Here is a 14,162-nt window from a genome sequence, read left to right as displayed (position 1 = left end):
CTGCTATTATAAATGAGTTACTTTTTAGCTTCACATAAAGCTTATATTTGTAGTTAATAGAAGTAAAAGCTAAATTTGTTTTTCTTCAAGTTTTTGAGGTAAATAGTAGTAATTCAAATTCCCTTGTTTACTAAGCTTTGGATGTTATAAAAATATGAAGTAAATAATAAACTCATAGTGAATGTTTATTAAAACAGAAGAGAGTGTGACTCCAAAAATCGTTTTTCGACACCACTAAAAACCACAGCCCAAGTCACTTCTCGTGAAGCTCTGAGCCTAATAACAAACAAATTTATAACATTTTTTATACATCACACAGTATTAAGTTTATGGATTATGATATTTTAAAATGCTAAATAAAAAATCTTTTCTAAAATCACGCGCATTATTTTCTCCAAAGTCACAAAATAATTTTTTCTGAAGAAAAGAACTGGGAAAAACAATTTTAGTTCGTAGCGAATCGTATAATTTCTTGTCAAGTATTCCTCAAAATATTTGCCAAATATAACTAGTATGATGGCTTGAAAATAAGTCTGATCGTCAGACCTTGCAAGATGCTTTAACGTGAACGTGATCTTGTTGACGATCAGATGTAAGTACAATAGAAATCTATGGTTGAAGGATATCGGTAAATACAAGAGGTATTAGTAAAACAATATGGCGAAAGGCGCAATCGCACACAACAAAATGTTTGTCATAGGAAGGCATGAAGAAACAAATAAATGTGCCGGATGATCCATTCATAAAGCAATAAAATTTCGATCATTTTGGAGACTTATTAAAGACCATCATCTCAATGATAACCAATGCGTACAAGATCTGGGGCTAGTGAAAGGACCGTTTACAAGATAACGTGCAACTTCTAGTAAAACGAGAAGAATTTAGCAAACATCTTTCATATTTGTGCACGTCTGTTAAATCTATTCAAGTGTCTAAAAATGCACACTGTGATTGATCAGCAAAGTAAGTGGATAAAACGATGGGCACAGAATCCATCATTGGCATTTGTTTGTTTTATTGTACTGTCTCTATGTATTTAGCTTCAACAAAGTATATTTGAAATGTTTAAACTACTTTTATATTGAAGATGTTAACATGCTATCTCTATACTGTGTATTAAAAACACATGCTATATTATTTATTTAATCCTCATATATCATTATCATACAATAATGGAACTCTTGTTTATATGATACTGAAATAGCTTTTTTATTACGCCTTGTGCAACCTCCAACCTTCGCAAAATTGTTATCCTGTGTGCATATAGATTTGCAATAGGGCTCACAATTTTCCGGTTGTGCCTCCGTTTCTCGTCACGAATAACTTTATTCTTCTCCATTCAAATATATAGAAAGAATTGGTAAACTGAATTTGCTGAGCGTAGTGGGGCAAAACAAAGGTGAAGATCTCACACGAAAATTCGACGTTTACGGAGTTATAAAGCGATGAATAGCGTCAGAAAAAGTTCTGTATTATCAGTTTTTAAAGTATCTACAGAGTATTCAAAGGAAAAACTGTCAAATGCGACCATAAATTAAGATTCGAAAAACGACTGAATTTTACATTCTACTAAATACAATTTTTCTCAAAACACTGAACCCGATCTATTTATTCACATTTATTTAGCTTGTAGACTTAATTGGAAGTTTGTAATTTCGTTTCCTATCGTACAAAATATATGATCAGTGTCATTGTTGGTGAAGAATAAACGTTAATTTACCTAAATGTGTAAGAGTGGGGGGATATTCGTCATACGCGGTTGCAAGCCAGAATAAAATCATCAATATATCCATATAAAGGATGAATAATTTCCTGTCTGCCACTCAAATCATTGTTAAGTAACATAAAGTGAAATGTAAAACAAACAATAAAAATAATTAACATTTTAGACATTCTTTACTTTATTTATTGAGAATATACTGTCCGTATTTTTATATGATTTATTATACCCTTCAAACTTATAGCCTTCCTTGAGAAAAATATATTCTGGAGAAAAAAAATTTTTTAAGACTTCAAAAAAAAACAACAACACTAAACAAACCCACAACTAAAAACCAAAAGTGAACACTACCAAATTAGACTCTAGGTAAGTATTACCTTTAATTTGCTCGTTGCTTACTAATAGCTAATTAAATAACTTTTGTTTTTGGATAAGAACAAAAAAAATGAATTCAACACAGATTACTATACAAGGCTGCAACTCACTTATAGCCACCATGCACTGTCATCCCTACCAGTTGCTGGCACCCCAAGTGAGCATTGGCGCCACGGATAATCGGCGAGTACATATTAATTTTCCTTAGGTAATTTGTGACATTTAAGAGCAGTAAAAAACATGAAAATATGAGAAATAATGGAATGTTTTTATTTTTTGTAAGGTTTGTTCTTGGCTGGCATGGCAAAGCGTGTTAAGGCGTTCGACTCGTAATCCGAGGGTCGCACCAAACATGCTCGCCTTTTCAGCCGTGGGGGCGTTAAAATGTCACGATCAATCCCACTATTCGTTGGTAAAAGAGTAGCCCAAGAGTTGGCGGTGGGTGGTGATGACTAGCTGCCTTCCCTCTAGTCTTGCACTCCTAAATGAGGAAGGGCTAGCGCAGATAGCCCTCGAGTAGCTTTGCGCGAAATTCAAAACAAACAAGACAGGCTTGTTCTTCCTCTTTTAATATACTCATAATAAAAAATAGCTTTAATGTAAAGTTAGAGGAAATTACAAATTAATTCCAACTTTTGAAGTTTCATTTACTCATTAAATCTAATTAAAGCAGGAAAAGGCAGTTTAGCAAAATCTTAAATTCATAGACCAGTATTTAAAGAAATAATGAAAATGATATTTTGTTTTACTAAATACAACTCTATTAATGTTATATTAAAGAAAGATTACGAAACTTATGCATATCTTCTCAAATATTCAGTTTGATAACTTTCATAGAGGTATTTCACTGGTCTGAACAGTCACCTGTTGGATCATTTCAGACTAGAGAAAAGTAAAACTTGTCCTATAAACAATTGTTTATCCATTTTTTCAATGATCAGATCTTCATTTCAAATTAAAACTGTTTGGTTTTTTTGAATTTCGCGCAAAACTACATGAGGGCTATTTGCGCTAGCCGTCCCCATTTTAGCAGTGTAAGACCAGAGTGAAGACAGCTAGTTATCGCCAACCACCGCCAACTTTTGGGCTACTCTTTTACCAACGAATAGTGGGATTGACCGTCACATTATAACGTTCCCATGGCTGAAAGGGCGAGCATGTTTGGTGTGATGGGGATTCGAACCTTCATATTACAAATCAAGCGCCTTAACCACCTGGCCATGTAGTGCGTAAATTAAAATAGCAATGAATAGCAATGTGCTTACTAGAAAGATAGTGATAAAAAAATCAGCTTAAGAGATCTAGCGCTATTTAAGACGAACATTTAGATAGATCCAAACATTAGGACTATTTCATCAGCAATAATAGTTTTCCCTGACAGTAGTCTGTCATTTCTCCCTTTTATGACCCGTCTTTCTATTCTGTTTTACTAGTGTTATACACACAATGTTGATATTTCTCAAATTTAATAATAATACTTTATCTGTTGTTCAAATTTGTCTAAGTTGTTTGGCAACTCAAAACTTGATAAGTTGCGGGGTTGAAAAAAGTACCCCCTATTGTCGGCTATAATAATACAGTTAGTTAGTTATCACCATTAGATTCCATCAAGGAACATAGGGCCGCAATCGCTTGCGGATTCTTCAACAGGTATTTAAGTGAGTAGGTTGTTAGTCCACTGCACCGTGCCGTCCCTAATTTAGTAGTGTAAGACTAGAGAGAAGGCAGCTAGTCATCACCACCCACCGCCAACTCTTGGGCTACTCTTTTACCAACGAATAGTGGGATTGACCGTCACATTATAACGCCCCCACGGCTGGGAGGGCGAGCATGTTTGGCGCGACGCGGGCGCGAACCTCGGATTACGAGTTGCTCGCCTCACGCGCTTGGCCATGCCAGGCGGTTATAATAATACAAATTTTGATTATTTGTTTATTTTGTCTGATTTTGACACCCACAGCAATTATTGTTAAATAACTTTGCATATTAACTGAGAATGTTATCTCTTATAAAGACTACTAATTACGAACAAATGAAATCGAAACATAGTACTTTTGTATTACTCAAGAGGTGCAATAGACGCTTAATGTGTCTGATCCACAACAAAAGTTATAGCTTGAGTACTGTTTATAGAAAAAAATAGTTTGACTGAGTTAATTTGATGTAGCGTTTTTACAGTATAAATTAATTATGATTTAAATAACATTAGTATTGGTTTCATCCATTTGTTCTTACAAACAAGTTTGTACAGAAAGAACTATATTTTAGAGTGCTTCAATCAAGTATCGCAGAAAATCCAAATATCTGTGACTTTGGTAGTGTAATTGTTGTTCTGATAGGTACATTTGATAAAAAATGATAATTATACGTATTTTAATACTCATTTGTTTTGGACTTAAAGCAAAAAAAAATCCACTTTTCAGGTAATCAGTAGAATATGTTACGGGAATGACATTTATAACCAAAATTTCTCAGTCACGTTTACTAATAATGGCTAGGCCTGACTATGTCTTTGCAATAAAAAAGTGTAAAGCAATATTTTCTGTTCGTATAAAGGAGTTTTTCAAATTTTGTACGAAGAACGTTTTAACAAAAATAAAACTTGACTACACTCTTTACTTTGGCAGTATTAACTTGTTTTCTAACCACGAGGGTATGTGTATCTCTATTTTGGAATAAATAACAAATCAAACTTTCAACTTCCTAACCAAATCTGAATCATATTATTTAGCAATATTTACCTGTAAAAGTTGGAAATACGCTTAAAATAATAGATAATGACATTGTAACCTGCTTAATATTTCATGTGTTTATTCATGTTTATTAGCTGGATATTTTACTATCACGAATAAAACAAAAATCTTACATAATTGTTTTCCATTACATTTTGTTATAAATAATCAGATAGCATATAATTACAGTTTTCTTTATAGCTTAAAATGAAGCTTCCGTGCTATTCAACAACTAATAATGAGTTCATTTACTTATCCTTCAAGCAGACTAACATAGTTTTAGGCCGCATCATAATGATGTTGCATGTCATGTGACCTATAACAAGGTAGGCCTGAATTTAAGGTAAACAGTTCGATAATTTACGGGTTTTTTTTTTCAACAACGTATAGTCTTTATTTTTAACGTAAATCACTTCAACACAACTTTGAAGCCTTACAATAAACAATAGTTCAAAAGCAACTAACAGTTTCAAAATTATTATTTTTGCGTATATATTTTTAAAATGTTTAATACTATTAACTCACTGGATCTTATGTGATACAGTAAGATAACGAAAAAAGCATTCTGGGCTATTCTCTTCAAATACTCAATCTTAATATATATTTTCTATTATTTTACATATAAGCCAGAATACTTGCAACACAAATTCTATAGTATTATTTCATGAAAACATAAAACTTCATTTGATAAATATTACCATTCAGATCACTGCATTCTTGATCATATAGTATATTTAGTATTTTGTGGAACTGATATCTCCATGTAGCTTATATAGATGTAAAATATCTCCATAAATAATAATATTTTAAAGTTTTTATTTCATTGCGTTAAGCATGCTTTGAAAAAAAAAACTAATTATATTTGTTAATAATGTAGATTCAGGATATAGTGCGAAACTAAAAGGCTATTACTAAATATTCTCACTTCAAACTCTTTATTCTCTTAGTTTTCCACAAAACCTCAAAAGCAATAAAATACTTCCTGACATGCAATAGGAACTATAAAGTCCTCAGTTTCTTCTTAATATCTAAGATTATACAAAAATATCTCTGTAACTTATTTACTTACAAGCTGTTTGCTACTGTCGTTTTTTACAAAGTAATAAACCTAAATAATTAAGCTTCTCAGAAAAAGTCAAATGCTCTAAGTCAAATTATTGTCCATTTCAGGTCCAGATCTTTTTAACTTACCCTGAGGGCAAGAGTGAGAATGCAATCACCTTAATAGAAAACATCCAGTTCATCACGTGTGTTTTCTTCTTCTATCATCTTGGCTGAGGTGCTCTACTTCTTCACTAGGCCAAGCCTTACTATAAAAGTTGAAAATCTTACACATTTTTAACCGAGAAGAACCAGTAGACGCTCCTCCAAAATCTTGAAGAAGGAAGAAAGAAAACATCATGCTCAAAGTAAGGATTTCGGTTTATATTTAATTCATAGGTGTTCTAATTTAATGCTCCCAGCGGCACAGCGCTATGTTTGTAGGTCTCACTTAGAAACCGGCTTTCGATAGCCGTGGTGGGTAGAGCACAGATAGCTCATTGTATAGCTTTGTGTTTAATTCCAAACAAACTTTAATATTTTTCTACTGCAAATGGATCTGCAATGAATTTGTTTGTAAGCTAAATTTGTTATTTTTACTCTGACATCTCAATTTCACGCCTCTCCCAGTGGCTCAGTCATATGTCTGCGCATTTACAACGCTAAAAACCGGGTTTCGATACCTCTGGTTGGCAGAGCACAGATAGCCTATTGTGTAGCTTTGTGCTTAATTCAAAACAACAACCTCAATTTCACAGAATTGTTGAATATTTTTTTCCTTTCCTCGCAATAATATTTGTTTCCAGGTTAATAAAATACTGTATTCAAAACGAAAGTATCCATACCTGGGAGCATGATTTTGTTGAAACATAATTTTAAACTGCACATTTGTAAAATCATTTTGACTTTTTTATAAAACGAAATTGAGTTTTCAAACCGATGTCTGTGGCACTTAATTTTCTTACGCCATTAAATAAATCAATAAAATACCTATATACATAACCGTGAATGTACTAATTGAAAATTTTCAAGCATGTGTGTTGTTATAGCAAAACCATATTGAGCTATCTGCTGTCTCCACGGCGGAATCAGGCCTTTGATTTTAGCATTGTAAGTTCCTAGACTTACCGCTGTCCTACTGGGGACAATTCTTCTTGCAAATACATTTAACGTTGATCGATAACATTATTCGCAGGAATAGTTCCCAAAATAAAAAAAAAAACGCTTTTCTTGTGATAGGTTTGTATGTTTTTAGAGTAACGTATCATCCGGTTATCTGCTGTGTTCGCTGTACAGAGTTGTTAGCCCGTAAACTTACCGCTACCCCACCAGGTGGTTTCTTATGGTAAGAGACAACACTAATGGATAGATTTTAACTAGCCTATATAGAAATATTATTAAATGCTCTTATTTATACGATAGTTTTCATTAAAACACTAGAAGAATGTTAATACACAGTACATACTTTATGATGTGTAAATAGTTTGAAACAAAATTGATGTAATTAAAATATTAAACATTTCTGAAACTATGTATCAACCCTAAGAATTGTTTTTTGTTCAGTTCTGCAATTATTCTGAATATGGTGAATTTACATGAGTTAAAATTTGTATGATATTTTCAAGCCCAGTAAACGATTATTACGATCTCTGAGGAAGTGTTTATGAATCCATAGATAAGATTGTGGTTGTATAGCATAAAATCCAAACTTTCCACAAACAGAACTAGCGTGAAGCTAAAATCTGTAAAATAGGTTCTTTTCTAAATGACAGACAACAACGAACTTAAAAAAAAAAAGAACATAATGTTTGTGAGTGAATCTTAGACAGTAATGTATTAAAATGAGAGTGATCCGACCTCAGATGGTTAACAGAAAGTAAAACAACTGCATAGTAACGTCATTAACTAGATGTAAATGCCACAGAATGTAGGGGTAAAGCTTGTTTGTTTGTTTTTGAATTTCGCACAAAGCTACTCGAGAGCTATCTGTGTTAACCGTCCCTAATTTAACAGTGTAAGACTAGAGGGAAGGCAGCTAGTCATCACCACCCACCGCCAACCTTTGGGCTACTCTTTTCCCAACGAATAGTGGGATTGACCGCACAATTATAATGCCCCCACGGCTGAAAGGGCGAGCATGTTTGGCGCGATGGGAATGCAAACCCGCGACCCTCAGATTACGAGTCGCACGCCTTAACGTGCTTGGCCATGCCGGGCCCAGGGTTAAAGCTAAACGAAACAAGGAAATTGACGAGTTCGAAAAAAAAGTACTTTTATGAAATCCTGCAGAACTACACTGGTGGAATGTCGACTTTCTTGCACTAATAACGCGAAAGCAACAACTATGGAAGGTCTTTATCCTCATTCAGAGAGAAGATTATTGGAAAACAAAGCAACTTGTGGTGTTGATTCGAAAGAAAATAGCATGTAGTCAGAAGACTCTCGGTAACATCTCTGTTACCTCCTAAGAGACTGTCAGTTTTCACGTAAGAAGTCAGCACCTGTCGGTGGAACCTCTGAAATTTTTACCCAGTACTTATTTCAACTCAGAAGGAATTATAGGGTATAAAACCTTATTTTGATTTATTTCGTGGAAGTAGGACAAATAGATTAGTTAGATTTTTCATATGTGTAATTTATGTTAATAATACTAGATATACTAAATTACTTATGGTTAAGAATCAACTGTCACTCAGTTACTAAACGCTTCCAAAACATTTCTTGACTTTCTTGACTTGAGTCATATTTTTATGAAGAGAATATATTTTACGAAATTATTAAATTTCTCACACTGTCCCAAAAAACTTGAATGTTTTTAAACCCAAATTCAAGCTAAAAACAAAATATAGAAATTTTTTTTTTTAGATATTTAACTTCCTTTATTTCTATTTATAGATTTTAGTTTTATCTTTCCTTGTTGTGGCGAGCACTGCTATTCCTCAATACAGTAAGGTGATTCAAGTACCATCTTACGTTCCTGCTCCACCTGCTCCAGAGGTTTGTATATTATGTGATGAAAATAGCTATAATAAAAAAAACACATAATTAATTAGGTGTCAAAGCTTGGAATAGAGTAATCGCAAAAATTAAACAGAAAACAAATTATAACTTACTTTCATAAATAAACAGATGGGTAGTATGTAATGATAATGTGTACGAGATATACAGTGTTATTAGAAAGACAATATTAGATGTCACATGATTTAAAAAACTACTTGCCCTACAAATATGAACTTTCACAGGAGACAAACTGAGAATCTTAAGTTTTATTCAGAAAAGTCTGGAAGAGACATAGATTGTTTGAAGACGGTATTTTATTGCATACATAAATCGTCTTTTTTGGCAAGCTACTACTGTTTATATTTATGTTTATTTATCAAAACTACGAGACTGGCAAGTTGAATGAACTGCTTATAATGGTACGTTATAGCAAGAATCAACGAACACTCTCTAGTACATATGATAGTTGCAGTAGCTACATTTTGGAATACACTAGTGGTACAATCAACGAACATTGTTTAGCACAGATGATGGTTGCAGTACCTACATTTTGGGATATACTAGTGACTCTCAGAGAACATTGTTTAGTACAGATGATGGTTTCAGTACCTACATTTTAGGATATGTTATCGACAATCAACGAACACTGTCCAGTTTAGACGATGGTTGCAGTAGCTACGTTTTGAGGTATGCTTGATATGCTAATTGAAAATGGTAATAAGCATATTAAACATCTTTTGTGGCAATATTTGAAACACTACACTTTTATAGATTCCTGTGTAAAACTTATAGTTCTCTATATGACACCGGTGAAATTTCGCTTCCCTATGAAGAGCAGGTTTTATGGAATAATAATTTCAAATATGAGTTTTTTTTCATAATCAAATTATAGCATCGATAATTCCTTTTCTCTCACTGAAGTACTACTAAAATTGAAGTTACACTGAATGACATCTAAAATATAAATTAGTATTATTGTTAGTCAACAATAATCGATGGTACAACAAACATTGAATTAATTCTAATTAATTACCACTATTTAGTCCCTATTTGTTTATTGTAGGAAGCTCCTCAACCATTTAAATTTACCTACGAGATTAAAGACGACGATGGTAATACCATTACCCGACAAGAATCCGGAGATGAAAGTGGTGCAGTGGTCGGAAGTTACAGCTACTTGGATGCTAATGGCATCTACCGACGAGTACAATACACAGCTAACGTTGACGGTTTCCAATCTCAGATTGAAACCAACGAGCCTGGCACTGCAAATGCCAATCCTGCAAATGTTGTAATCAAGGCTGAAGAGCCACCTGTAGTCAAAGAAGTTAAGGTTGCACCAGAACCTGCTCAAAGGTACAAAATCATCAAAGTCCCTTATGGATATGCATAATAGAAGACCAACGATTTTGGAGAAAGTGTATTAAAGTATTAATAAGGCTGACTTAAATGGTGCAGTTTTACTACCTGTTAATATTTATCAAGAGCTGTAAAATGTTTTAAACTTCTCGTATTTAGTCTATCTGACTAGATCTGTTACAATCTTTTAAACATATTGGTATAAAGGATAAGTAATATACACCTGTTTTCTTATAAAACTCTTGACTTTTGTCCTCGATTTTTGCTATGGTATTTATCTGCTAAATTTATTTCTTTTATAGTAAATGCTTTGCCGTTGTTTCCATGTCACTGGTCGTGATTAATTTGCTTTGTTCAAAACGTTAATAATTTCACAAAAATGTTCAATAACATTTGTTTTAAAAAATTGTTTGTTTGTAATTAAGCACAAGGCTTAACACTGGGCTATCTGTGCTCTGCCCATGACAGGCATCGAAACCCGGATTCTAGCTGTGTGAGTTCATAGACATACTACTGCGTCACTCGGGGTCGTTTTTAAAAAAAGAGTTAAAGGACTCCTGAAGTATCTGTTATGACAACCTTTAAGAAATTAATGTTCGTTGAAATGCAGTTTAGTTTCTAATATTTTTTTCCATTAGTCTTGTGAATATCATTGTCAGTGAAAGAAGTCAAGTTTGACTGTGTGGGTAATTGAGAATACCCAGGAGGGCATGCTCATTTGAAACGATTATAGCGTTGTCTTTTTGTTGAATTTCGCGCTAAAACTCACACAGAAAGAAAGTAATAATATTATTATTATTATTGGAGAAGATGGTATTCAAGCTATCCTCCTAAAACAAGGCACTCAGAGATTATATGAACACCTAACAGCGTTATTTAATCTCTCACTATCACAGATAATTAGTAATCGTCTGTCAGTTTACTTAGAAGACTATCAGAATGTGTAAAGTAAATGTAAATGGGGCCCACTCAGGGTCCTTTTCACCCGAAGCAGGAGTATCTGCAACCCATCGAAGAATACTGCCAGAAATACAGAATCACGTATTCAGCAGACTGAATAAGCTGAAAAAGATCCACAAAACTCTATATGAATGGATCACTTTTACTGACTGCTACTTCTGCTAAATTTCTGTGACTAAAACCGGTTTCTAGCAGTTTAAGTCCGCAGACATACCGCTGTGTCACTGGGTGACAATTTAAAAGTGAAAGACTAGAGTCAAAGTGGATACTCAATACCACTAACTCGTGGTATACTTTAATCGAATAATGGGGTTTGTTCGTAATTTCGCGCAAAATTTTGTAATGTTTCTAGCAGTTTAAGTCCGCAGACTCGTTCCTATAGTTCAGAATTCTCTTTTTTATTTTTTGGTAACGGGACGCGAAACAGTAAAACTATAGTCATTAATCATTGAGCCGCACATGACCAGACTGTGTACTTGTACAGTCTGATACGTTAATCATTGAGCCGCACATGACCCAACTGTATTACATTTATCAAGAAAAAATTTAAAACTTCCTCCGATATTAATAATATAAGAAGTGTTCAACGTATTACAATTTTCTCCACAAATTACTCTAATTAATTCGAAACTGACTCTGATCCAGGCGTGTTTAATGGTTAATGTATCGGGCTGTAGATTAGGAGGTCTGGGATTCACTGTCTTTCATTGGTCAGTAATTTAAAATTAGGGATAATTAGATTTAAACCCTATGGATCTATGATGAGCTGTTTAGTCCACGTACACCGTTCTATTTGAAAAATCCATTTTCAAGCGGTTTTATTACATTTAGAAACACACATACGTTTCTTTGTTATTTCACTTAGAAATCAATTAGCTTTAAAACACTAGTAACATCGGTACTTCTTCAATCCATTGATTTTCACTTGATTCACGGCAAAATCTAATAAATCAATTAAAGAACGTTTTAACAGCAAATTGCTTATATAAATTGGGGCAATGAAAATTAAATTTTAAGCATATGCCACAGTTAATTAATTTTCAAAATACACTTGTTTGAACGTAAGACCATAGTATCCGAAAATGTTCAAATACCATTAGCTTCATGTCCAGCTGTAAATCGAATATAAGTGTTTAACCAATTTAAACGATTAAGCAATTAATTAGGATAGTTATGGCTTACAATACAATTCGCATGTCGAGTTATACAGGGCCATTTACCCAGTAGCTGTTTGCACTTGTTCAGAACACTGTTGTCATTATTATTAGTGGTAGGTATTTCTGAATAAAGCAATAATTACAGGTAATTATGGTGACCACAAACAGAAAGCTTTTGAAGAAGTCTAATTATTGATTATCGTGTGGACATGGATATATATGCAACATTTTGAGTACTGCTTTCCTGATCCAATGATCATGCTCTAGTCCTGAAAAAATCTGAAGTAATTAGCATAAAGCAGCTCAGGAAATTGCTTTATAAAGTGTCTATTTATTATTGATCGAAATTTCAACGGTTTTATAAAGTACTTGTAAAACACAAATTTCGAATTGAAATGACAGATTATTAGCAGAGAAAGTACACTTTCTAGGATGATGCCCAACGTTAAATAAGTTATCCAAGATGTGAATGGCAGAGTTATAGAAAATGTATAACATTAAATAGTCTTGGCTAACTTGCAAATCGTTTATTCAGGTTATTGTGAAAGAATTGTTTGTGCATTATTGTCTTTTGGCTTACAAGGACGAACATAATGGATAAAATAACAGCCTGTATATGAAGATAGATGATCAACTCCTGGTTACTACAGAAATATACCGTCTCTAAGGTCAGAAGCAGTGTAGCAACCGAAGCATGAGATGGAACTGTATTTAGGATATAGCATTTATAAAAGCATATATTAACCAGTTAATGATTAGACTTAAGTAATAATACAAGGTATTCACCATAATAAGGATTAACCTTATTAAAAGTTAATTTTCTATATTGTCAAGCATTAATTTCAGTTCTTCACTTCGAGTTTCAAATCGCGCTAATATTTTATTCTACGGTTATGAAGTTTTATCACACACCGTTATTACCCAGAACAAAAGGAGACTAGACAATAATGAAAATTAGTGTAAAACATTTGATGTTATTGATATTAGTTTGCTCTACATTATTAGCAGCATCAGCTGTGTCGTTTCATGAAGATAATATTCAAACATTTCACTGTGTTGCTTCTTTGATTCTTTTCGTTTCTTATTACAGTTCAGTATGGTACACCTACTACGAAGTGATTTAGAATGTACTCGAAAGTTCTAAGAGAAACATATGAGCCAAAAAAATGAATGTTAGAAATAGCCAACTATAATCTTAAGCTCCTAATTTGCTGAAATATGATACGTTATATTACATAAAATACTGTATTATAATAATTGAATTAGTTCACACATTTTCTTATTATATTTCAATATTGATAATTGAAGTTATGGTACCACCCCGAACTCATGTAGGCTGATAAAACTATATTAAATATCATGTGTGTGGTTTCTAAGAGAAAAGCCACATGGGGTTATCTGCAGAGTCTACTGAGGAGAATTGAACCGATAATTTTAGCGTTGTGAGTCCGTAGACGCACTGCTGTACCAGCGGGGGGACTAAATATTATTGTCTTATGACAATGGTTCACAGCAGAGATCGCATAGAAATTTGCTCAAAACTCTGTTAACACATTTGGGCAAAAATCACCTTCAAATGTAAACTTATTCTCGAAACAACATGGCTAGGACCACCAAAACATTGATAATAAGTAAATTAATTGATTTCACGCTTTATGAAGACCAAAGGTGGAAGACTTTCGGAACGTCGTCCTCTACACTTATGTCTCCACAACATTCTACAAAGTTTCATCGATTTCACGCTTATTAGACAAAATCAAAATTTTCCCATTTGTTCATATTATTATTGATATTATTGTTTCGCAAATCTACAACAAA

The 14,162-nt window shown here is 33.3% G+C and overlaps 1 protein-coding gene across 1 annotated transcript; it reads left to right on the top strand.

The window, feature by feature from the left end:
* Positions 1-6,106: 6,106 nt before the first annotated feature.
* Positions 6,107-10,549, top strand: LOC143237916 (cuticle protein 10.9-like). Its single transcript, XM_076477668.1, has 3 exons — positions 6,107-6,236; positions 8,764-8,865; positions 9,932-10,549. The coding sequence occupies exons 1-3, from the start codon at positions 6,228-6,230 to the stop codon at positions 10,259-10,261; spliced, it is 441 nt and encodes a 146-aa protein (XP_076333783.1). The 5' UTR covers positions 6,107-6,227; the 3' UTR covers positions 10,262-10,549.
* The last annotated feature ends 3,613 nt before the right edge of the window (positions 10,550-14,162 follow it).

This window comes from Tachypleus tridentatus, chromosome 13 (genome assembly GCF_004210375.1).
Source record: "Tachypleus tridentatus isolate NWPU-2018 chromosome 13, ASM421037v1, whole genome shotgun sequence".
In the NCBI taxonomy this organism is placed as follows: Eukaryota; Metazoa; Arthropoda; class Merostomata; order Xiphosura; family Limulidae; genus Tachypleus; species Tachypleus tridentatus.
This window is presented reverse-complemented; position numbering and strand designations above follow the sequence as displayed.